Source organism: Artemia franciscana, chromosome 8, assembly GCF_032884065.1.
Source record: "Artemia franciscana chromosome 8, ASM3288406v1, whole genome shotgun sequence".
Lineage (NCBI taxonomy): Eukaryota > Metazoa > Arthropoda > Branchiopoda > Anostraca > Artemiidae > Artemia > Artemia franciscana.
Window position 1 is genome coordinate 41,650,174 of NC_088870.1, and position 27,246 is coordinate 41,677,419.

Genomic DNA, 27,246 nt, shown 5'->3' on the forward strand with positions numbered 1-27,246 from the left:
AACAGGAAGTCGGCAGGATCCTCTGACGCTGTTGCGTAATTATCCCTATACGCTTGTTTTGGAGCTCATCTGGGCGCTCTAATGCTGATTTCTTGACCCAGTTCAGTTGGTTCAATACAAAGTGGAGGAAACGTAGCTTTACTCCTCTTTCTCATGTCTCTAACGTTGCTCTTAGGATCCTAATATATTCTTCAAAATCTGACTGGGAGGGGGAGGTCGCTTTTTTCAATGAAAATACCAACGGCCATTTTAATGGCAATAAACTGCAAAAAAAGTATTTTTGAAGTTTTTGAGGGACAAATCCCCTCTCTCCCCCCAATTAGTAGCACAACACACAAGAGAAAATCCCCCCAAGATTGGTTCAAGAAAAAACTTGAATCAATTTTGCCGGAATACTTTCTTTTCTGGGTTAAATAATTATTGTTTTTTCAAACGAAATGATCTTTTTTAATAAAATAGCTAGGAAAAAAAACTTATTCCAAAAATATACTTTTGGTAGTTTCATCAAGAAAACATCTAAGAACCCTCTCTATCTGAAGTTTCTGTTGTTTTTGGGATTAAGGAGTATAACATGGATCATTTCATATGCCAAGCAAAATTCGTAAATCACGAGATCTGTATTTTGAAAGAAGGTATTGATGAACATCTTTAGAGAAAATCTTATGTTTTCTGAAATATAAAAATGTGTAGGAAAATATTCAAATATTATTGTAAAAAAGATTTTACAATAATATGTTGGAAAACAAAGATTAATCAATAGAAATACTTCGTAATAATTCTAGAAAACCGTTACTTATTTGAGAATGATCGTTTTAAGCGGTATAGTAAATAATAATAATTTATTATTTCTCCTTTTTTGCTCTTAAGATTGTCAGCATGTTTGAGAAAGTATACAAGATCTATAGTTTCTGATTGCAAAGATTTTGACAAATTGTGTGACAGACTAAAAACTTTAGTGACTGTAATCATAGTTTGGTATATTTTGTTATTTTGTTATTTAATCAATGTTGTTTAACTCAATCTTGTTATTTTTGTCCCTGTGATAGGATTGCTTTCTTGAACTATTTGTTTGAAAATTGCAGAGCATTTAGGTGAAGTTCTAAATTAATTAATTACTTTTTTCAAAGTTCCAAGACAATTTCGTATAACGTGTATTTTGTACGAATGACGCAGGGCTAATTTTAAGAAGTGACTTGCACAGTGAGTATAAACTACACAGGGAAAAACTTTCACGGACTATAGCAGCACAACCTTGAAACTGGCCACTCATAGATGAAGCTCCATCACAATCTTGCCCCCTTAGATATTTTAAGTTGTAATATCTTAAAAATATACCTAAAATAAGAATGTAAAATAAAAATTTTTAAATATAAGGTATAAAAATGTATCTAATTAAGTAAAACTAAATATCCAGAGTATATTTTATATTTATCTAGGTATATATTAATATATAAATATCTAAAATATATATCCGAAATAAGAATACAAAATATAAATATAAAGAAATTAAAACATAAAAATATTAAAATAAATCTAAAAAAATATGTCTAATATGTCTTAAAAATACGTTTAAATATATATTTTCAAATATATAAAATATACCTAAAATATATATTAACATAAAGGTATCTAAATAATATTTCTGTGAAAAAAATTCTAAAAAAATAAAAAAATATAAAACATCAAAAATACATCTAAAATAAAAGTTTATCCGCTGCGGAAAAAGGAAAATTCTAACGGAAGAGTCAAGTCATATTTCTTCTAAGAGTATAAATAGCAATGCTTGGGGTTGTTGATTCTTTTTTTTTAATCAAAGAGCCTGTAAGGGTGGGAAAGAAGGACTAGACGCTTCAGATATTTATTACTTATTACATATTACAAATATTTATTACATACTGTTTTATTTTTCAGGTTAGATTGGGAAGCTGCTACTAATAGGGGTAGTAGATGCTTCCAAGCCATGGAAGAAGAGCGGTTGACTCAAATGAGGGATGTAGCATCACAATATTTGTCTGTTGTCAAAAATTTGGGTCCAAAACTTGTACAGGTATGACAGGGTGATAATTAGGAAAAATTTTTCCCTGTAGCCTAAACCAGATTTCCGCCAGATACCAGATTTACCAGATACCAGATTTACTCCCAGCGTGGTGTCTATAAAGCGCTTGTTTGTGTCTCTTAAAAAAATCAGGTATTTTAATATAAAGTTAATTCGTCGCAAAATGTATAATAAACTTTTTAATTGTTTTTTTTTCATTTAATTGTTTAGTTCTTCCTTTCACCAAACAAGGTCAATTTCATGGACAATACCCTAAAAAGCTGTTTTTCAAAATCTAAGAGGGGGGTTAAAAATCTTGGGGGTACAGACCTCTTCCTGCACCCATGATTGACGCCACAATGAAGTGCTTATTTCTGTGGCTATCTGAAGAAAATCAATTGTTTTATGTAAAGCTCGTTCGTTACAAAATGTATATTAAACTTTCTAATTGTTCTTTCATGTTGATATAATGCTAAAAAAATTCCTTTGATACGTTCCTTATTCTCTTATAGGGAATATCAAATTAAGAAAAAGTTTCTAATTGTTCTTTTAAATTAAGTTTCTAATTGTTCTTTTAAATTAAGTTTCTAATTGTTCTTTTTATGTATATATAGTGCTAAACAAATGCTTTAGTACGCTCCCATATTCTCTTATGGGGAATATCAAATTAGGAAAAATATTACGTTGAATTTTTAAAAATTAAACGCCAAGGATTTCAATCAGTGGTATCAATTCACAATTTTTTTGTGTGTGTGTGGGGGAATGCATTTTTGAATATATAGGGCTGGGGGGGGATGTGTCTTTTTTCCAACTTATCCCATGAAAATACAAAAAAAAGGCAATTTTAAGGAAATACCTAGAATAGTTGTTTTTCAAAACCTAGCAGGGTTGGGGGGGGGGTAACATCTTTGTGGTACAGGCCTCCCCCTGCACCTTCAATTGACGCCACTGGCTCTAATGGATAACTAGCTGTATCTCGGAGTAGGTAAGACCACCAATCCATGTACACTCATGATAGTTGGTGCAAAGTCATTTAGTTGTTTTGTCAATTTAATTGTGATAGAAGACGGTACGTTATATCAAGAGTAAACAATCTATTGAAGGTGTGAGGCGAATTTCGGCTGATTGATGATGACTGATTAAAAGGGAAATTCTTTGACTTTTTTTTTAGGAAAGATTTACTTATAATTGTGCAATTTATCACCAGTCAGGTATCAAAAGGACGTATCTCCATATCAATTAGGGATCAAAAAACACCTCAAAACTTTTTCATTTTTCCTCTGTTAGCCTTGAAACAAAAAGGAATCGATACATAAAATCAATTCACGTCAATCCGTTTTTGTTTTACGGTTATCTGAGGAAAAATAAGAAAGTCGTGAGGAAAATTTCCTGCACTATCTAGTATTTGATGACATTGTTTGACCCAACACTGCTGAACACCTGTCTTTTCAGGTACTTTAAAATGCAGGGAAGGGTAAAGAAATTAAAACCCTACCTCTATTAGGCCAAATTAGACTAGGTCTAATATATGCAGGCTAGATTTTTGCTTACTATAGAATTCTTGAAAACAGAAAGTGTTGATTAATCGTTATTTTCAGAGAAATTTCGGCTATAGTGTATCAAAAGGACGTATCTCCATAATTGCAATTTTTTAAGGAGCAAAACACACCTCAAAACTTTTTTTTATTTTCCCTCTGTTTACCATGAAACAAAAAGGGATCGATACATAAAATCCATACGTTCCAATCCGTTTTTGTTCTACGATTATTGGAGGGGAAATAAGAAAGTTGTGAAGTTTTCATTTTGCTCTTCTGAAAATTTACAATGATGGAGATACGTCCTTTTGATACCCAACCGATGTTACGATAAATAATCTTGAGTATTTGATGACAATGTTTGTCCCAAAACTGCTGGACACCTGTCTTTTCAGGTACTTTAAAATGCAGGGAAGGGTAAAGAAATTAGAACCCTGCCGCTAGCAGGCCAAACTAAACTAGGCCTAGGCCAGATTTTGGCTTACAATAAAATTCTTGAAAACAGAAAGTGTTGATTAATCGTTATTTTCAGAGAAATTTCGGCTATAGTGTAAATCAGTAACATGAATTATCCAATTTTCTTTGATATTTTCTACTGTTTTTCACCAAAACGACCGACAATAAACTGTCAATGGTGCTAGTTGTTTTAATCCCTATCTTCCATTTTTAAATTGCCGAGGATCTAACTCCTCTCTGTTTTGCTTTTTTTAGAGGGAAAGTTTTCGAATGAAAAAAATCACTGAATACCAATTTTAAAAGAACACAAATATAACACAAAAAAAAACAGGATTTTGAAACCACTGCCAAAATGAAAAGGTTTTGTTTATTTTAAACCCCTTTTCACGGTAGGATCCAATCTTTTAACCTTTATCCGAAACAAAAGCAAATCGAATGTCCATCAACCCATGAAACAGAAGCAAATCAAATCGAGACCGAAATTCTTATGGAACGACGTGAAACCCAATGCTCAAAGTGAAATCTGCTTCGGAAAAGAATACGATTAGCACATTTTTACTAGTACATATTCAAGCCAGATGGCTGTTATATTTCTGAATAAGATTTTTGGCCATGGTGATCCATTGGTGTACCTTTTTTTTAATCCGTCGCTATTTTTAGTAGTTTCAGGCTATTTTTGAAAATCCCATAAATATTTGTTCAAATTGACATATTACTATTATGACTATTCGAGATAGTAATTATCATTCTTGATTCTTTTAGAAATGACAATTTTTTTCACACTTGGCAGTTTTTTAAAACACAATTTTTAATATCTGGCGGCTATAGGCCGCGATTCCTCCTTTACTAGTTTGTAGTTACCCCCTATAACCATGATGAAAGGAAACTTTTGTTTATTAAATCATACTTTTGGTTACTAGAGAGACGATTTTTAACAATTCCTATCTGAAACAGAAGGGAATCGAACATTTGCTGTCGTTGACGGCCTTTCTCATGGAGCAGCATGAAATCCGGCCGTAAAGACGAAATTCGCTTTCATCATGGTTGTAGCTACCCGCTACAACCATGATGAAAGGACACTTTTGTTTATTAAATCATACTTTTGATTACTAGAGAGACGATTTTTTAACAATTCCTATCTGAAACAGAAGGGGATCGAACATTTACTGTCGTTTGTCACGACAGTAAACACACAGTAAAACGACAGTTTACTGTCGTTTCTGACGGCCCCTCTCATGGAACAGTATGAAACCCGGCCGTAAAGGCGAAATTTGCTTCTAAATAAAATGCAGAAAGGATATTTTTACTAGATCATAACTAGGAAGTTTTATTTATTTAATCACAGTTTTGTTGGACAGAGAAACAAATTTTCATTTGTTTCCATGTTGATTTTAAATATATAAGTTTCATCAAATTTAGTCTTTGTCATCAAAAGTTACGAGCCTGAGAAAATTTGCCTTATTTTGGAAAATAGGGAGAAACACCCCGTAAAAGTAATATAATCTTAACGAAAATCACACCATCGCATTCGGCGTATCAGAGAACCTTATAGAAAAAAATTCAAGCTCCTATCTACAAAAATGTGGAATTTCGTATTTTTTGCCAGAAGACAAATCACGGGTGCGTGTTTATTTATTTATTTTTTTTTTTTTTCCAGGGGTCATCGTATCGACCAAGTGGTCCTAGAATGTCGCAAGAGGGCTCATTCTAACGGAAATGAAAAGTTCTAGTGCCCTTTTTAAGTGACCAAAAAAATTGGAGGGCACCTAGGCCCTCTCCCACGCTCATTTGTTCTCCAAAGTCAACGGATCAAAATTTTGAGATAGTCATTTTGTTCCGCATAGTCAAAAACCATAATAACTATGTCTTTGGGAATGACTTACTCCCCCACAGTCCCGGGAGAGGGGCTGCAAGTTACAAACTTTGACCAGTGTTTACATACAGTAATGGTTATTGGGAAGTGTACAGAAGTTTTCAGGGGGATTTTTTTGGTTTTGGGGGTGGGGCTGAGGGGAAGGGGCTATGTGGGAGGATCTTTCCTTGGAGAAGTGTGTCATGGGGGAAGAGAAATTCAATGAAAAGGGCACAAGATTTTCTAAAACTACTATAAAAAAAAACAATGAAAAAATAAACATGAAAAAGTTTTTTCAATTGAAAGTAAGGAGTAGCATTGAAACTTAAAACGAACAGAGATTATTACGCATATGACGGGCTCTAAAAATACTTTAGCATAAAGAGCGAGGTATTTAGGGGGAGATAAATACCTCGCTTTTTATGCTAAAGTATTTTTAGTAATTTCAACTATTTACTCTACGGCCTTTCTGATTCAGTGGTCATTCTTAAAGAATTGAGACAAAACTTACGATTTAGTGTAAAGAGCGAGGCATTAACGAGGGTACAAACCCCCTTATATACATAATAAAAATATAAGAATATAAAAGTTTGCTACGTAAGTTAATTCTTAAGTTAGTTATATTTATTACTAATAGAAACGTTCGTTAAAAATTAAAAGTTATAATTGCCTTTTTATGTAACAGAAAAATTGAAGGGCAACTAGGCCTCCTTCCCCACCCCTTATTTCTCAAAATCGTCTGATCAAAACTAAGAGAAAGCCATTTAGCCAAAAAAGGAATTAATATGCAAATTTCATTTTAATAATTTATTTGTGGAGAGCCAAAATCAAACATGCATTAATTCAAAAACGTTCAGAAATTAAATAAAAAAAAACTAGTTTTTTTAACTGTAAGTAAGGAGCGACAATTACAACTTAAAACGAACAGAAATTACTCTGTATATGAAATGGGTTGTCCCCTCCTCAACGCCTCACTCTTTACGCTAAAGCTTTTAATTGTTTAAAAAGTAGAATTGTGGCAGAGTCAAACTTTAGTGCAAAGAGCGAGGCGTTGAGGAGGGGACAACCCATTTCATATACGGAGTAATTTCTGTTCGTTTTAGTTTTAATGTCGCTCCTTACTTACAGTTAAAAAAACTAGTTTTTTTTTATTTAATCTTATCAGAGCCTTGGTTGAAGCTAATTATGTTGGTGCGGAGCCGAAAATTCCGCTTCCTATCATACCAAATATCGGATGTAATACAAAATATTCCGTTTTCTGATCGACCCGAAAAAAAAATGCCGTCCCCTTTTTTGTACAGGATTTTCCATGAATTGATAAAGGTAATGGATGTTTTAAAACTTGAATTTCCCCGATTTTTTTTTTTTATAGTACTCGTATATTTAGGTCAAAGTCTCCCATAGTGCCACATAAACCACCTGGAAACCCTGCCTTTGAAGTTACCGGCTGGAAATCCTTATAATAATTTCTTCAGTTCAATTTATTGCATCTTTAATTTTACAGAAATCCCGAGTTATGCTTAAGCAATTTTTGATGTCCAATAAAATGTAATTAAATTTTAATAAGTCAGTAAAAGGAAGTAATCTAGTAAGTTATTAGCATGGATTAAAAAATAGTACCGTAGTAGAACACGACTTAACATGACAAATCGAGCCATCTTTGTAACGGTTTGTAGTCAATATTATCTTTTATAGCTCTTGATACGGATCTTTAGGATATATTAAAAAAAACAACAAAAAAACAACAACAAGTTTTTACAACTGAAAGTAAGGAGCAACATTAAAACTTCAAAACGAACAGTAATTATTACAAATATCAAAGGGGCTGTCCCCTCCTCAACGCCCCGCTTTTTACGCTAAAGTTTAATATTATTTTAAAAGGTGGAGTTGTGAGGAAGAGTCAAACTTTAGCGTGAAAAGTGGGGTGTTGAGGAGGAGCCAGTCCCTTTCACATATGTAATAATTTCTGTTTGTTTTAAATTTTAATGTTGAAAAAACTGTTTTATTTTTATTTACCGCCAGAATAAATCCCCTCCTGAAAACGTCTGTATACTTCCCAATAACCAATACTATATGTAAACAATGGGAAAGATTCACATCTTGCAGCCCTTCCCCCGGGAACTTTGGGGGATTAGGTCATCCTCAAAGACATCGTTATTAGATTTTTCGACTGCGCTGAACAAAATGGCTATCTCAGAATTTTGATCGGGTGAAATTGGGAAAAAATGAGCATGGGAGGGCGCCTAGTTGCCCTCCAGTTTTTTTGGTCATTTAAAAAGGGCACTAGAACTTTTAATTTCCGTTTGAATGATACGCTGAATCTGATGATGTGATTTTTATTAAGATTCTATGACTTTTAGGGGGTGTTGTTACCTTTTTCAATAATAGAAAAAAATTCTGTTATAATTTCTGTAAAAAAATCACTCGCCCATATCATACATCCATAATTAATGTAAGACAATACTTACGAATGGAATGGAAGCAGTACTTTAGTTGAAAAAAAAATTATTTAAGTTTACGCAGTATCCCAACACCTCTTGAAACTTTACATGAAATCACATCACTATATTTTTTCCAGCTGAGTTTATTGTCCACTATAAATCCCCAGATATCGAGTTTCTTGAACTTCCGCTAGAGTAGTTCCATTATATATAATAGCTCCTGGAGAAATGGTAGCCGCTGTTCCTATTCTAGTGAATGTCATAAAATTTGTTTTGATTGTATTTATTGCAAGCCGACGTAGAGAGACGAATGTATGCAGTCCTTTTAATGCTTCATAAGCATTATCAGTAAGTTCATTGAGAGTCTTTCCTGTAACTGTAAGTGCAGTATCATCTGCAAATGAAGTGATTTTGGCTCGTGGTATTAAAAATCACATATTATCACAATATATAAGGTATAATTGCTGACCTAAGACGATGGAGTTCCATTCCCTGTGGAACTCCATAAGTAATTGGATAACATCTAGAAACCGAACAATCTAATATCACTCTTAAAAACCTTCCACTCAAATAAGATTCAAACCATTTAAAACTATCATCCTTTATTCCTAGGCAACGTAATCTTTTCAATAAATTGCCAAAATCTACTATATAAATTTTTTTTTTTTTAATCTATAAAAATCGATATACAAAAATTTCTTTTATCTAGTTCACTATTTACAGTATCCATCAGGTCCTCCAGAGCATGCACAGTTGAATGAGCTGTCCTGAAACCAAATTGAGTCTCTGATAAAAATCCACATTTCATTAAATACTCATAAAGTCTTACGTATTGCTTTTTCATAAATTTTTGACAAAAGTGGCAAAATCGATATGGATCTCCAGTTTGAGATGTCAGTAAGCGATCCTGCTTTTGGCAACAGGACAACTTTTGCTAGCTTCAATGGATCTGGAAATTGCCCTTCTTTAAAAGATAGATTTATCAGATGGACTAATATGGGCACTACTGTGGGTAGTATGGATTTCAAAGCCCGTAGATTTAGTCCATCTATTCCATTTCTGTTCGACTTAACTGTTGCTACAATTTTATTTACCTCATCTGTTGTAAACGGTTCAGTATTCATTTGGTGCCCATCACCTCGATTGTCTTCAAACTCCAATGTCAATAAGGCTCTTACTAGCTCTTATGGCTCTTAGTATTGATTTTGTTATCAAATAGACTAGTATAGACTGGCAGATTTCATATAGATTAGTATAGTTCGTAGTATAGATTTGTATGGCTCTTACTCACTATAATAATAAAAAAATTGAATTTTGAAAATATCTAAAAATAACTTTCAATAATAATAATGAATAAAAAATGATGGCTCTTAGCAATTTATTTTAGATACTAGGTTTTGGCAGAGGATAGCAGTGTTGGGGTGTGACTTCTGTCGTGTTTATTGCCTCAACTCGGTAAATACAATTTATTTTAGATACTAGGTTTTGGTAGAGGATAGCAGTGTTGGGGTGTGACTTCTGTCGTGTTTATTGCCTCAACTCGGTAAATACAAAATTTTTTTTACAGAGTGCTGACAGATTAAATATTCCGATAGCGTGTTGTAGCATCGATTCCGACCTGCAAACTGTTGTATCCCTTCGGAGTGCTAGATCAAACACAGCTGAACAACTTTTACCTGATTTTTACGCCGAGCATATGTCGAATGTTATGAATCGAGACAGAAGAAAAGAGGTAAGGATAATTTATGAAATTCTGAATGTACAAAATACTTGCATAACTTGTTGTAACTGGCAGGAGGTGAGGAGTCAATCCCTCAATAACCTCTCACTTGAATTTCTGTTATTTCAAACTTTTTAATGTATCTTCACAATTTTTGAATTATTGGACCAAATTACAAAAATTTCTCTGGAGCTTGACATTCAAGCTAATATTTTGTAACTGACGGTAGGTAGGGAATCAACCCTCCTCCTTCGTCTTTCACTTTAAGGTCTGTAATTTTTTTTATGCTTTAATGCGTTGCTTTTGTTGTTGTTTAGTTGACGTTTGAGCGGATCAGCTTACTTTAATGCACTTTCAAATTTATTTGAATCTTTACCAAACTGCCAAAATGCTCTCTTCGATTTAATATGTAGAAACTAAAATAGGTGGCAGTCTACGCATGAAACTTGCCAAATGGGTTTCAAAAACCTAATAATCAATTGTTTGCTATTCCAAAATGACGGAAAAAAACTTTTCACTTATTAGGAGCACGTTGTGGGCTGAATTTATTGTTATCCGCTTTTATAAAATGAATAGAAATAAATGCTGTCCAGTACTGTTAAATATTTATCATTAATTTGGCATTTGAAACAGACAGAAGTACAAAGACAGACTAAAATAAAAGAAGAGAAATAGAGAGATTTCATCTATTTTAGTTCTAAAGGTAAACCAACTAGTCTTCGAAGAAAATCATTTCACAGAAATTGGTGGGGCCAATGCATATACTATTACTTGAAATTGTTAAGTCAAGTGGAAAAGTAACCCCTCCCAAAAGTCTCCCAAGAATTGCTTTGCAAATCAGTAGAGGTCCAATGTTCCCACCTCTCAAATGGCCTATTTACGCTATATGTCTTCATCAAACAAAGATCTTCGACTTGTGGTTTGGCTATGTCACAGCTAATGCCATCTAAGATTATTGCATTTCATTTCCCTTACCGATATTAACTTGAAAAAGTTAAATAAATTATGAGCACATTTAAGTGCAGCTCTTATCAGCGGTCATTTAGATTATCATATCTTTCCAGTCATTATCTGTGAAATCTGCGAAGAATTATAGCCTCTTCTCTCCCTCGAATTTTATCCACGGTTTTGACGAAAGTCTTGCGAAGTCATGAAGCTAATCCTGTGCCACCTTTGGAAACTTATATGCCAAACCAAGAGTTTAAAACATCGAAATCTTAATTTAATTTTTAATAAAAAACCAACTCATTTTAGAGTAAACCTTCTATCAACAGTTATTCAGCTTATCAAATTCTTTCAGACTCTGGAGAAATGTTTAAATCTCATCTGTGGGGATATTGAGCGAGAAAAACGAGCTAAAACTGGTGTTGAAAATTTGTCCAGAGCCTTACAGGAAAATCCTAATTTTGGAACAGATGAATCGCAACAGGAAGTAACAGATAAGCTGAAACATGTAAGTGTACTTAATCTTATGTATCTAATTAATGATAGCAAGTAAAAATTTGCAGTTTCGCCTGCTGAAATAGCCAAGAAAATCCCGTCATAAGGAGTCTTTTCTCTCTATGTATTGACTTTCAATTTTTGTTTTCGCTAGAAGTCTTATTTATTCTAGAGCATTACTTATTGCTAGCTTTATCAAGAAGTAAGTTTTTGTCAATAAATGAAGAATTCAGTGTAAACATGGATCAAGTCACATAATAAATAGTGCAAATACTGGATCACGTCAAATAATAAAAGAAAGAAAAAGTGGGATGTTCATTTTTTTCTGTAATGAAGGTGACAAGGTTTTTTTCCATATTTGGAGACAGCGTTGAATTGGAGATAAGGCCTAAGGAAGGATGGAATCTGGATGAGATTCGGGAAAATGTGCTCCGTGTTGGGGTTTTTCATTGCATTTTTAAAGAAACACAGGCACGATCAATATAGTCAAGTGTTTTTAAGCTATCTGTTTTTGGAATGTGCCTTAGAAATTTATTCGTAGAGTTCTTTTTTAATAGATTCAATTTTATCTGACTCCTTCTGGAGATGCCAGGGTGCCAAACTGGATAAGCATATACGAGATGGGGAGGTACAAAGTAAGTATGAATCCTTAAAGAATGGAAAGGGGGATGCCAGATTTATCCAAATTTGAATACATTTCATATTTGGTTTTTTCATAGATGGAGACAGCGTATAACGGGAGACAAGGCCCAAAGAAGGGTGGAATCTGGATGGGATCCGGGAAAATATTTTCCGTGTTAGGTTTTGTCGTTGCATTTTTAATCAAACGGAGGCCCGACCAATATAGTCAAAGGTTTCAAATCCATCTATTTATGGAAGGTTTCTTAGAAAATTTCTTTTTAAATAGATTCAGTTGTATCTGTCTCCTCCCTAAAGATGCCAGGGTGCCAAAGTGGATGAGCTTACTCGAGATGGGGAGGTATAAAGTAAGTATACATCCTTAAAGAATTGAAAGAGAGATGTAAATTCATTTGGGAGCTTGAGGAAGATAGATAAAAATCATTATTCATAAGAAGCATAAAATTTTCACCAGTAGTCTATTTTGAAGCCAAAATCATAGTACATTGAATATTCAAGTAACTTTGAAAATACATTCTAATATTGTTTTCAGTGCGGATTGGAGATCCCATTCTCTCCGTTCAATCTGCATTGTTCTGCGCCATCATTGAACTATTTATTTAATTCTAATAACGGGGTTTCGGAATTTCTGTGCAAAGAATAAAGTGTGTGTAAGGCACGTATTTGGAAAATTTACGAACAAGAAATCAGGACCAATATAAAAATTATTTAGATTTATTATTTAGTTTCTTTGTTTAAAAGAGATTTCTTTCCTTTTTATTTATTGTTCTTTACTTATTGAATTTATTTCTTTATTCTCCTTTCATCACTATCATCAGCAAGTGCAAACATCTATGAATGGAATTCCACATTTGACACAATATGTTTATCATTTGTTAAAAGCTTAATAATTAAATCAGGTTTAAAGGAGTCTGATTTGAAGCCAACATTAGGGTATTCTGAATATTGAACGTTCCAAGTTGTTGGATTGAGCCCTGAGAATTGGTGAAAAACTTAAAACGTAAAGGAAATAAGTTTTTTTTTCTTAAACAGTTTTAATCAATTATTGAATTTTTTGACTATTTGAAAAATTGAAAATTCAAAGGTGAATTATACTCCGGCCCTATGAAAAATCTTGCCGACGAAAGTAATTCAAATTTTATTTGTACGGACGATGTTTGACATTTAACAGGTGGCCCGAGAGGGGTTCAATCTAGGCAATTGAACATCGTCAAACTTTTTTATTTTGCCAAGGGCTTTTCCCGTTTCCCGTTTATTGCCACTGGATTTTAGGGAGGTGTATAAAAATGGGATCAAAGAGGCAAATGGATGGGTGTTTATTTTTTTTTGGGGGGGGGGGGGTTCGAAACCCAGGAAACAGACGAGTTAAATGAAACAATACTGGGATCTAGAGGAGGCACGGGTTTAGAGGCCCTAATTTGACTGGATAGAAGCTTCAATAGGGTTTTCTGTATTATCAGTGACTGTATGAGGTTTTAATGGAAAATATTTATTTGATCTATTGGTCTTTTGCAGTTACGATCAATGCTGGCTTTCTTAGAAGCAACGAAGGTCAAAGTATCCAATACAGTTGCAGACATAGAAAATAAGCCCAAAACTGAAAGTCCATTTGTGAAATATTTGGAAGTTCATAAAGACAAACAAGGACTTATTCAATCTGTCTTGAAGGTGAGTTGTTGACCATTTAAAACACCTAAAAGTAAGTACAGGGCCGTACGGAGATGATTTTCCATTGGGAGAACTAATTCGCAGCCACCTCCTTCTCCCCTCCTCTTCCATCCCCAAATACGCTATAATTTAGCTTTTGGAGTAGCAGTTTTTAAGTGTCCTTTGGTAACTTTTTTAAGGCAAGAACTTTTGAATGTAAGATTTAAGCTGTTTTTTTCATCTGTAAAGCTGCAAAATATAAGCTGCATCTGTTTAATTTAAGCAACATATGTAAAATATAAGCTTTTTTCATCATCTTTAAAGCTGAAAGCTGTAAGCTGAATCTGTGAAATGTAAGCTGCTTTCTACTCCATTCATTTTCACTTTCTTTTTACCATTTGCTGCTTCGCTAGTTATGTCTTTACGAGTTTGACCATTGCAGTGAAAAATATTGGTTATAGAATGAAAAGAAATTAGCACCATAAAAAAAAAAATTAATACAAAAAAAAAAGAAAAGAGAAAAGTCAGGAAAATAATTTTTCATTATATATATATATATATATATATATATATATATAATATATATATATATATATATATATATATATATATATATATATATATATATATATATATATATATATATATATATATATATATATATATATATATATATATATATATATATATATATATATATCTATATATATATCTATATATATCTATATATATCTATATATATATATATATATATATATATATATATATATATATATATATATATCTATATATATATATATATATATATATATATATATATATATATATATATATATATATATATATATATATATATATATATATATATATATATATATATATATATATATTTATATATATATATATATATATATATATATATATATATTCTTGTGTACATAGGTGTATACTACGGAATTTTTTTCAAGACGAAGGGCCTGTGGCGCTTGGAACCAGAACCAAAATAGCCTCCCCCCTTATTTTCTGTTTTCTAGGTAAAGGTCGTGCGAAGAATTTGTTTGGAATATAGGTGTTTTCTTTCGTGTCATGAAGAAATCTGTTAAACAAAATTCACTGTTCTTTTTTGTTTCAGTTATTGACAAGAACCTGAATTAATAAGTAATTAATGTTGTTTGTTTTAAATTATTGCAAGTCAATACCAACCTGTCTCACATTCAATAGAGCCAAGCTTGCTCTTGCGTTTTGTGACAAGCTATCGGTCATGTACACGCTCAGTATCAATCTGTCAACATATCTCTTCTGTTTTATGATAAAACTATTGATTAATTATCTATAACAAAAAAATCTTTTGCAAGGGAATGGGTCATTATTCCAGGCATTTTGCAAGAGGCGCCTCGAGTTCAAAATAATTTCATTTAGAGGCACTATTTAAGGTAAGGCCAAAGGGCCATGACTGTCCTCCAGATATATGTGAAGAGAAGGAGTTTTATTAGAACTAAGATAAAAATCTGTTTGGCAGTTTTGCTGCCCCCCTCGAAATTATCCTCCCTTTCCCCACCTCTCTCTCTTTCTCTCTCTCTTTCTCTAAAAAAGTGAAGATAACAATTTCTTCTTCTTCTGTTTCAGAGAACGCGGGCTTTTCAGTCAAGACCATTCAGCCCTTTTCCTTTTGACCCACTCTATGAGTTGGGATGAGCTGCTCCAGGTGGTTGGTCCCTATTTAGTTCGTCTTAGCTTGAATTTAATTAGATATCGCGCAGTAAATCTTTTGATTCTAGGAGATTGAAATTCATAGTGGTTAGGTCTATGGCCACAGCTAGAATTTTGTTTTGTGTTAAAGCGGTTGTAAAGTTTTTTTATTTTGGTGAAATTGAAATGTATGTCTAAAAATGTTTGATAAACGAGAAAATAGGATTTTTCAATTTCAGAATGAGGGGAAATTCATGCATATTCTACGGGTATGCTCAGCACTGTTCTTTTATCTATGTGATCTACGATTATTACTAAAAATGTACTTTTCAAATATCGCTTTCGTAATTATCTGTAATCATTATCTATTTGAAATTCTCAGACAGTGAAAACCAGAAAGTAATGCATATATTTTGGCCGAGACATCCGCTAAATCAAGAGAAGAAAAATGTAAATGCGCAAAACGAAACGAATAGCCTGATTTTCCCCGAGTTTGATTTATATTTTTACTTAGTCCATGGCGACTCGAGTTTTTTTTTTACATCTTTCAAGTAACCATCCAAACTGTTATTTTATGTCGCGTTACGTTCTTTTTGCACCGCTATGGTCAGCATAATATGCTCTTAGTGGAAACATCTGTTTAACATAATCTTTACAGGCAAGTATAATATATTTTAACCTGCAAAAGTGGGTTCAACTTTCATAAACTGAGTTTTTGCATTATATTAATAAGCTTATATATTAATATATATATATTAATGTTACAAATTAAGGGTAAAATTTTTACAGTTACCATCCTGGGCCCAGGACCTTGACAGTGAAGGTGAGTCACCGACCGGTAGCGACTCCCCCGATTTCATAGACGAGGGTACTCTAGACGAAGGACAACCAGATAGTGATTTCGGTAAGTTTGGTAAGTCTTAAATTAGACGTTTAGTTCCTCCTGTGCCGCCAGAGGAGCCCAGGGCGTCAAAAAGAAGGACCGATCGTTCCTGATACATGCTGCTGCCCAGACTTCTCCCCAAAGGGGTTAAGCTGTTACTAAAAACAAGGCTTTGATGGAAAAATTACCGTTAGATTTAAACTTTGATGAAAAAAAGCTATATTTTTAACTGATTTTTTAAAATTAATCAATCGTCATTGGCTAGGGCACGTTCTATGGATAACGTATGACAGATTGCCGAAGGTTGTTCTTTTCGGCCATCCGTCTAGGGCTACACAGAAAGCAGGTCATCCGCGGTTGGGGTGAGAGTTTGTAATAAAGAAAGATTTAAAGGAAATGGAACCTTCCTGGGAGGGTGTAAAGAGGGAAGCATTGTTCCACACTAGTATTAACAGAAATATACCGCCTTCGAAACCTTATCATCAAGTAAATAGCTGAGCCTAGTTAATGGTAAAATTGCTAAAATGTTTTACATCCCTTTGCGCCATGTTTGCTCAGGTCAAATTGTTTCCCCTTATTAGTACGGGTCTTTTACTTACTAAAATCTATCAGTTCAATATGAGATTTTCTTCTTTTAAACCTTTCAAAAACGGACATGAATACATCCTCTATGTCTGCAAACAGGACAGAAAGGGAATCACTAAAAAACAAGAAATCATTGAAAAAAAAATCTTTTTCATTGAAAAACATGAAAAGAAATCATCGAAAAAGAAAATAAGATTTAGTGCTTTTTATAATAGTATTTGTACTGTAGTAATAATATTCGTACAACTGTTAAATCGGTTGTAATTTAGCCATAAAAGTTAGTTGGGGATAGGGATCAGCTATAGGAATCATTCAATTGTTTTAATTTTTACTTCGAATATTTGAATCTAAACTCCAATATAGCTTAAAATTTTTTGTTTGTAATTGAAACGCCTGGTGAGCGCTGATAACGTCCTATTTCTTGTGTCTTGGATTCTCATATTAACCCATAAATGTAGAACTGCCTCTATGTACTATACCATGCTGACTTCACGTAATTTTCCCTTTTCTAAATATTTCTTTTAACCAGCTCCTTGACATGAATTTGCTGAGGATTATTGCCGCTATTAGTCACGTTTCCCGCAACGCCAATGCTACTTGTGTGACAATTATCTCTGTATCAGCATGCTGTACTAAATGTCTGCTACAAGTAGGATAAAGTGAATCCGAACAATATATGCATATTTTTCTCACAAATTCGAAGTTTTATACTCACAAATAAATGGTATCAGCCCATACTCTTTATCTATTGTTATCAGTGTTAATATGCAGCACTAAGAGAACGAGCTTCACTTGGCAAAGGGAATTTTAGACATAAAAAATATTCAATTAAAAAAATTAAAGAATAAATAAATAAACATGGACATGTTTTACATGTTTTAGACATATTTGGACGTGTTTTTACAATACATTTTTGCACTCCATTCCAAAAATGTATACATCCCATACCCTGATTAGCACAAAATAACTTTTGTGCAGTTTTTCTAGATTTCATTTTTTTTTTTTAAACAAAGATACAGAGGGGGAGGTAATCTTCAAACTCTATGTGTCAATTTCTCTTATTTGAGAGGCATCCATGGTAATTTTTAACTAATGTAAGGCTTCTACCATAATGCTGCCGAGTCTCTTTATAGAGGCTTGGCATATAGGTCTCTTTATAGAGGCCTATATTCCATATAGGAGAACTCCCGCTGGGGTGGGGGAAAATTTGTTCGCCGAGTTCTTGTTTTTTACACACTTTTTGTTGTTTTTTATTTTAAAATAATGAGAAAAAAAACAACCCAAAGCGCACTCTTTGGGCGTCATGTGTCACTTTGTGATTGGCTTATAAAGTCAAATCTTATAAAGAGTAATTAATTATTAAAAATAGTTTATAAATAAGCCCATAACTAGCTTTCTATGATGTACATGTGTCTGGTCCAGCCTTTTCCGTTCCAAAACTATCTCACAAATTGCTCTTTTATCACACAAATCTCACAAATCTCCTATCTCACAAATTGCACCATATGGCATCTATTATTGCCTTACCAATTCTAGACATATAAAAAGGATAAGATAGAAGATTTATCTTTTATGAGTCCCTAAACAACTTTCTATGATTTCCCAATGCCTCAGTAGCGAAGAAAATTAAGAGGATATATCACTGCTGTCCATGTAAAATAAAGTGTTTATTTATTTATTCTGTAATGCTTTTGAATTTAACCGAGTAGCATCCTTGCTAAATAGTAATTTTTCTTCGTTATTGCTTCAAAAAAAATGTTCTATTGAAGACTTAGCAAAGGAACGAGCTATCTTTACTTTTTAACCGCTTGGTACACTCCACCCCCATTAAGTGGAAGAGTACTCATGTGGTCCCAGGATAGGGAGAGCTATGCTGCTACGTATTCTATAAATATTAATTCAGAATAAGTGCGGGCTTAAGGTCAGCGATGTGAGATGGCCAAACTTTCCGTTCCTTAAAAAGTTCCTTAAAAAGCAGCTTTGCCCGACTAAACTTTAATGCGTTTTATAACGTTATTAAAAATATAGTTTATATCAGTTTTATTAATTGGTTCTAACAGACTAATAAAATCAGAGAAAGCAACGGAAACTAGAACAAGAAGAAGAAGGTATTGAAAAGGAATTTGATTCCTATCTACGTCTTCTTATAGTAGCAAGAGACCGAAAGTGAAGACAACTTTCACCAAATTGATTGACACTCATGGTCCAATTAGTGGTTTGGTTTGGTTTCGCTTAAATTTGTGATGGTACCTTTCAACAAAGAGGCTTGATTTTCCCTTAGACTAACGGGAGAAAATTCAGAACAGAAACAAGAATTTTCAGACATCTTTAAAGCACATTTAGGCTTGTGTTTTCACAAGTTTTCCAACATCCCTTTCCCCAAAGGTGGTTTCAGAGGAGAGGGATTGAGTGGGCACTCGTCCATGGTGCAGAAATTTTAGGGAGCCAGTTTGAAAGAGATTATCTAAGATTTATAATCCTTTTGTTGTTTTTTAAATTTTATCTTTGTTAAGTAAAGCAGAGGTCGTAGTTGGCAGTAAGTTACTTACTGTAATACTTCTATAATAATACTTAATACTTGCTGTAAGTATACGCAAATTTAAGAGGCTAGAACCACCACTACTTTCTCCAGAGGGATTGCCTATGCTCAATGACTATCCGGGGGTAGACCCCTCTTGCCCCCCTCCCCTCAATAAAAATGCTGGAGCTACGCCCCTGGTTGACTGTTGGGCTATACTCTTTGTCCTAGGGGATTGGATAGGTGAGTAAGGTCAAGGGACTTGTTCAAGTGTTTGTTCATCTCCATTGCTAAAGTAGGAAAACAGTTCTTGTCTTCTTTTTTCCCTAACCAAATAACTACCTATAACACATCATATTGAAAAATAAAATATATTACTGTTAAATGAAGTCTTCAAATTTAAATTGCTGAGATTTCTTGGCATTATTCATATTATATATTAATCATTTAGTCCGTTTTCGCTGAAATAGTTATTTTTGTTTTCTATTTAATTTTCGTCAACGCTCACAGGAAATAATAGAAATAGTTTCCAATAAACGCAAATAACACAATATGCTTCAGAAGGTTTAGGATTAAGAGGGCAGTAACCAAATTCCTGTCTTTACTAATTTTTGTTCCTTTTAAGTTTGACTTGAGCATTAATTTTAATTTTTGCTCGTTTTAGGATTTAATTATTTATCTGTATCATTATCAGTTACCTGTATGTTTGATGTGATTATCCATTTAAATTTCTGTTCGCTTTGGGTTTCATTTATTCATTGACAGTAATTTCTAGATGTTTTAAGTTTGAATTATTATAGGACTTTACTTACGTTCGTTTTATGTTTTGAATGGCTTTTTACTTTTCTTTGCAAAACTTCCTTTTCGAAAGGTTTTTTTAAAATTAATAATTTAAATGTCTACATTGTATCTTAAGGTTGTCAAAATGGATATTGCAAGTGCAAAGAGCGTCAGACAGAGAGGAATAATTTGTAGATTTACACGTTTTTAATCTCTTAAAATTTGGCGTTTAATTTTTCGTTTAATTTTATTTTTATTTTTATCCATAAAATGGATTCCCAGTTGGATAAACGTAAGACATAGAGATAAGACATAAGTTTGGCACAAGTGCCAAAGGCAGAACTGAGCGCAACGCAAATTTTCAACACACACACACAAAGAGCTTTTTCTGAAAATGAATCAATAATGAAAGCTTTAAAAACAGCAATGACATGTTTTACGTTTTAAATGGCTCTTTACTTTGCTTTCCAAAACTTCCTTTTCGAAAGTTTTTTTTTAATAAATCATTTAAATGTTTACATTTTATCTTAAGGTTGTCAAAATGAATATTGTAATTGCGAAGACCCTCAGACTGAGAGGAATAATTTATATAATTACTCGTTTTTAATCTCTTAATAGTTCGCTTTTAATTTCTACAAGATGGTCCCTGGAAACTATTTCCATTGCCCTGGGATAAGGATGAGAGAGAATAAAGGCAACAAATAATTGCAAACGATCTGAAAAGCTGTGGTTAAATACATAGTTTGTTCAGAATGTTTCTGAGTTTAGACATAAATAGTGAGAAATAACAGGCTATTACAGGGCTATTGATTATTCTTGTGCGTGCAAGGTAGAAAGGCTATAGATAGAAGTTTCGCTTTCAAGTCTCTGCTAAGTACAAGATGTGTGTTAGAAAATAACTAGAAAATGTCTGGGAAAATTACTGACAAATAATCAGGACCTCTTGTAGATTTATTTGGATCATTTATTGATTTATATTTATTTATGACTGTTTTATTTGTTTATAGATGATCTTTTTATTTTTTATATTCTTTATTTAGTCCCTTTTCCTCACTATGGTAATTGTAAACTTTTATTAATGGAATTTCATGTTCGACAGGAGATGATTGTAAGAAAAGATATCAAACAGTTCGTGGTAACGAACTGTAGTAAGGAGCGACCCGGCTCAATAGTAACCGAAACTCTAAAAAATGGAATTTTGATACCAATAGTTACATCAAAAGAATTGCATTTTAATGCTAATTTTAAATATATAAGCTTCATCAAGATCAGTTATACCCATCAAAAGTTACGAGCCTGAGAAAATTCGCCTCATTTCAGATAATAGGGGGAAACACCCCCTAAAAGTCATACAATCTTAATGAAAATCACACCATCAGATTCAGCTATCAGAGAACCTTATTGTAGTAGTTTCAAGCTTCTATCTACAAAATTGTGAAATTTCACATTTTTTGCCAGAAGACAGATCACGGATGCGTGTTTATTTGTTTTTTGTTGTTGTTTTTTTCCCCAGGGGTGATCGTATCGACTGAGTGGTCCTAGAATGTCGCGAGAGGGCTTATTTTAACGGACATTAAAAGTTCTAGTGCCCTTTTTAAGTGACCAAAAAAATCGGAGGACACCTAGGCCCCCTCCCACGCTCATTTTTTCCCAAAAGTCACCGGATCAAAATTCTGAGATAGCCATTTTATTCACCATAGTCGAAAAACCTAATAACTATGTCTTTAGGGACGACTTACTCCCCTGCAGTCCCCGTGGGATTGGCTGCAACTTTCAAACTTTGACCTGTGTTTACATATAGTAATGGTTACTGGGAAGTGTACAGACGTTTTCAGGGGGATTTTTTTGTTTAGGGAGGGGATTTGAGGGGGGTACGTGAGAGGATATTTCCATGGAGAAAATTGTCATGGGGGAAGAGAATTTCAATGAAGGGGGCGCAGGGTTTTCTAGCATTATTTGAAAAAAAACAATGAAAAAATAAATATGAAAAGTTTTTTCTACTGAAAATAAGGAGCGGCATTAAAACTTAAAACGAACAAAAATTATTACGTATATGAGGGCTTTACCTCCTCGTTATGCCTCACTCTTTACGCTAAAGTATTTTTAGTAATTTTAGTTGCTTGTTTAAGTAATCAAAAAATTGGAGGGCAACTAAGCCTCCTCCTTCGCTTCTTTTTTCTCAAAATCTTCCGATTAATTGCAATTAATTAATATGAAAATTTCGTCTAATTATTCATGTGCGGAGAGCCAAGATCAAAACATGCATTAATTCAAAAACGTCCAGAAATTAAATAAAAAAAGGGGGCTTTTCCTCCTCAACGGCCCGCTCTTTACGCTAAAGTTTCTTACTGTTTAAAAATAGAGTTAAGAGCAAGAGTCAAACTTTAGCGTAAAGAGCGGGCCGTTGAGGAGGAAAAGTCCCTTTCATATACGGAGTAATTTCTGTTCGTTTTAAGTTTTAAGGTTGCTCCTTACTTTCATTTAAAAAGACTTGTTTTTTTTAATTTAATTTATTATAAGAAGTTGCTATCACAAGGCACGATGGGCCAACTTTGAATTTTGGAATCAATGAATAAAGACATGACAAAAAATAGTCATAAAAAAGTGTAAAAGTTAAGACAATGGCTAAGAATACCAAAATTAAAAATATCAGAATGAAAAGTCATTTGTTGGTCAATAATTAAACTTAGAATTCTCACAGCTAGTTCAAAAGATAGAAACCGGTAAAACTCAATAAACAAAAAAAAAATGAATAAACCTAAAATAAAAAGGAGTATTAAAAAAGGAGAGGGGAGACAAAACAGGTGAACACACACAACGGTTTTGCACTAGAATAAGACATAAGTTACCACTAGGTTTAATAACATAATATTTTTATTGCGCAAGTGCCAAAGGCAGAACTGAGCGTAACGCAAATTTTCAACACACACACACACAAAAAGAGCTTTTTCTCAAAATGAATCAATAATGAAAGCTATAAAACCAGCAATGAAATGTTTTACGTTTTAAATGGCTCTTTACTTTGCTTTGCAAATCTCCTTTTCGAAAGTATTTTTTTAATCAATCATTTAAAAGTCTACATTTTATCTTAAGGTTGTCAAAATGAATATTGTAATTTCAAAGACTCTCAGACTGAGAGGAATAATTTATATAATTACACGCTTTTAATCCCTTAATAGTTCGCTTTTAATTTCTACAAGATATCTCTGGAAACTATTTTCGTTGCCCAGGGATAAGGATGAGAGAGAATCAAGGCAACAATTAATTGCAAACGAACTGAAAAGCTGTGGTTAAATACATAGTTTGTTCAGAATATTTCTGAGTTTAGACATAAATAGTGAGAAATAACAGGCTATAATAGTGCTATTGATTATTCTTGTGCGTGCAAGGTAGAAAGGCTATAGATAGAAGTTTGGCTTTTAAGTCTCTTCTTGTACAAGATATGTTTTAGAAAAATTATAGAAAATATCTGGGAAAATTACTGACAAATAATTAGGGCCTCTAGTCGATTTATTGGGATTATTTATTTATTTTATATTTATTTTGTGACTGTTTTACTTGTTTATAGATGATCTTTTTATTTTTTCTATTCTTTATTTCGTCCCTTTTCCTCAGTATGGTAATTGAAACTTTTATTAATGGAATTGCTTATTCGACATAAGATGATTATAAAAAAGATATTTTGTAATAAAAAAATTATTATAAAGAATGATTTTTCGAGTCAATAAAATAAAAACATGACAAAAAAAATGTAAGAAGTAAGACATTGGCTAAGAATACCAAAATTAAAAATATCAGAATGAAAAGTCATTCGCTGGTCAATAATTAAACTTGGAATTCTCATAGCTAGTTCAAAAGACAAAAATCGCTAAAACTTAATAAACAAAAAAAATGAATAAACATAAAATAAAAAGGAATATTAAAAAGAGGGAGGGGGAGACAAAACAAGTGAAAACACACAACACTTGTGCAGCACCAGTACCAAATAATAAACGAGGGAAGCTAGCTGGATATTTTGTCATGGTTGCGAATGGTTGAATGGTTGCGAAAATCTCCTTCTAATACGTGTAGACGGTTAATGCTTGTAAAGTTAAAAACCATCCAAAAAATCAGACAAATTGAAAATCAGATAAATCAGACAATAAGTTGTTTCAAGTTCGCCTTGTTTCTTCACCACAAGAAATGTTGGAAATATTTACCAGTTTTTTCCCCATATTTTTAAAGATAATCCAGTTTGGATATATCTCTGCCGTGACTTTTTTCCGTTTTGTAATCTCCACTTGGTTCAAACTCTAAATCAAGATGTCTCCGAATTACTGTCTTAAAAGTTGAAAATTTCTTTAATCCTGAGTTCGGAGTCACAAACCATATTTTTTTTACCTTACCTCTCATCCCTACGAATTAGAAGCAGAAGTATTTACCTAAGGTAGCTCTGTAGAGTCTTGTATGCGTACGTTTTTTATTCTTTTTTTAATGTCGCACGGCAAAAACTTTTTTCAAAATTATTAAATGGCTCAAACAGAAACAATCAAACTAATGACTATCAAAAAATGAACCCAAAAATTAGCCAATTCAGTCTCGAAATATTTTCACCATCGCTCTTTTCCTGTTTTAGAATTTGCATATTGTTCAAAATGTATCACTGAATAATTGTATTAAATTTTTTTAATCTGGTCACATTATTAGCATAAACTTTTATTTTAGGTATCTTTGTAGAGCCTTGTATATAAATACATTGTTTTTTAAGTATCGCACAGCAAAAGTCATGTAAATGTTTATAAATGATTGGAACAGGAAAAAATTAAAATGTGAGTATCTAAAAATGTACCCAAAAATTATCCAAGTATTCCATATTTGACACAATATGTTTATCATTTGTTAAAAATTTAATAATTAAATCAGGTTTAAAGGAGTCTGATTTGAAGCCAATATTGGGGTATTCTGAACATTCAACGTTCCAAGTTGTTCGAATGAGCCCTGAGAATTGAGGAAAAACTTGAAACGTGTAGGAAATAAGTTTTTTTTTAGAAATAGTTTTAATCAATTTTAATCTGGACTTATCTTTGTAGAGCCTTGTATATGAATATATTGTTTTTTAATTATTGCACAGCAAAAGTCTTCTTTAATGTTTGTAAATGATTGGAACAGGAAAAAATTAAAATGTGAGTATCTAAAAATATACCCAAAAATTATACAATTATTCCATATTTGACACAATATGTTTATCATTTGTTAAAAACTTAACAATTAAATCAGGTTTAAAGGAGTCGGATTTGAATTCAAATCAGACTCCAAATCATTTCAATTCAGTCTCAGGTTTTTCCATCACCGCTCTTGAACCTGTTTTTGAATTTACATTTTGCTCAGAATGTATCACAAATAATTGTCTTAAAATATGAAATCTGCAGACATCAGTAGCAGAAGCTTATATTGAGATATCATTGTAGAGCCTTGTATGAGAACATGTTGTTGTTTTTTAATTATAGCACAACAACAGTCTTCTTTAATATTTGTAATTAACATGGTCAAAACTGTAGGTATAACTATATTTTTAATTATTATCCGGAAAAATAAAAATAAAAGTCCTTATTGTCAAACGATTTACACTTGACCCAAAATCTAAATCTGAATCCCCCTCCCAGAACTCTTGAACTCTGAAAATTAGTGCTTGTTCCTAGTTAGAAATCGCAAACCCCATTTTTTGAGTCTGAGACTTTTATCTGAGATGCCTTCAATATTTCAGATGAATTCAGCAGTCCAGAAAGTGATTCTGAAGATTATTCGCACAGCGCGGCTGATTCTCTTTCCCCCAAAGCTCTGAAGAACACTCCCCCTTTGCAACAGGAAATTGCTCCCTCTACCCGAGGCAATGGCGGACGATGTAGAGCCTTGTATACGTATACAGCTAATATGTACGATGAGCTTACAATACATCCAGGTAAATCTTTTTCTGTTGTCTTTTTTTAATGGCAGTACATCTTAAGCAGGAGAGGGGATGGGTTACAACTTGGGGAAAGAAGAGATATAAGGGTCAGCTTAGGTAGCAAAAATCTCCTTAATTTTGCCCAATATGTGGGAGTATAGGGGAAAACCTTTTGTATGGTGGATTGAAGTGAATAAATTATTTTGGAAAGTTTTATTGATACAAATGATTAGGTAAGCGTTTTGAGAAAGAAGGATTTTGGTAGAATTCTAAAGCAAGGGAAAAATGTGAGACTAGGAGTGAACCCCAGAGCCCTTTTTTTGTAGCTCTTTTTTATTATGCAAACATCATCGGAAACTATGGGTAAATCATAAAAATTTGATTGGGCCTAAAGATGTATGGTGTCAAAATCAATAAAAATCGGTACCGTAGAATGAACTGTCGGTTGGAAATCGGTTAAAAAAAAAAAGTTACCGTGGAGTGAACGTAATTTTTACTCTCACCCATATTTTGTAATTATATCACAGTAATGTACAAAAAACATTTTTTTTACAGAAAAGTTTTTTACAACCTAAAAAATTCACTTTTTGAGGTCACTAGTCACTTTATATATCAATTTAAAATTTAAATTTTGTTAGTGTTTGTGCAGAAACTAGGATCGAACTAAGTTTTTTCAGTAAACTAAAAGTTCCAGGCGCTTCATAATAATAAATAACTGGTAGGGTCAATTGTGAGTTTGACTGCATAGCGAATTGACGAGATAAATTGTTTTTGCTTGTTCCATTTAGGCACTCATTTTTGTGTTTGCTTTTCATATTAAACGCACGAAGGAAACTTCTACTGTTTAGCACTGCGGTTTTCAACCATGATTAAAAAAAAAAAAAACAATTTTGTTGACTGAAAGTAAGGAGCGATATTAATACTTAAAACAAACAGAAATTACTCCGTATATGAAATGGGTTGTCCCCTCCGCAGTCCCTCGCTCTTTACGCTAAAGTTTGACTCTTTGCCACAATTCTACTTTTTAAAACAATTAAAAACTTTAGCGTAAAGAGCGAGGGACTGCGGAGGGGACAACCCATTTCATATACGGAGTAATTTCT

At 32.9% G+C, this 27,246-nt stretch overlaps 1 protein-coding gene across 1 annotated transcript in view; it reads left to right on the forward strand.

The window, feature by feature from the left end:
• LOC136030443 (uncharacterized) overlaps positions 1 to 27,246 on the forward strand; it is a 272,907-nt gene that overhangs the window by 78,287 nt on the left and 167,374 nt on the right. The window contains exons 6-11 of the mRNA XM_065709425.1: positions 1,912 to 2,047; positions 9,887 to 10,051; positions 11,340 to 11,492; positions 13,634 to 13,786; positions 16,244 to 16,358; positions 25,964 to 26,158. Coding sequence (XP_065565497.1) covers positions 1,912 to 2,047; positions 9,887 to 10,051; positions 11,340 to 11,492; positions 13,634 to 13,786; positions 16,244 to 16,358; positions 25,964 to 26,158 — 917 coding nt within the window. The remainder of the gene's footprint in view (positions 1 to 1,911; positions 2,048 to 9,886; positions 10,052 to 11,339; positions 11,493 to 13,633; positions 13,787 to 16,243; positions 16,359 to 25,963; positions 26,159 to 27,246) is intronic.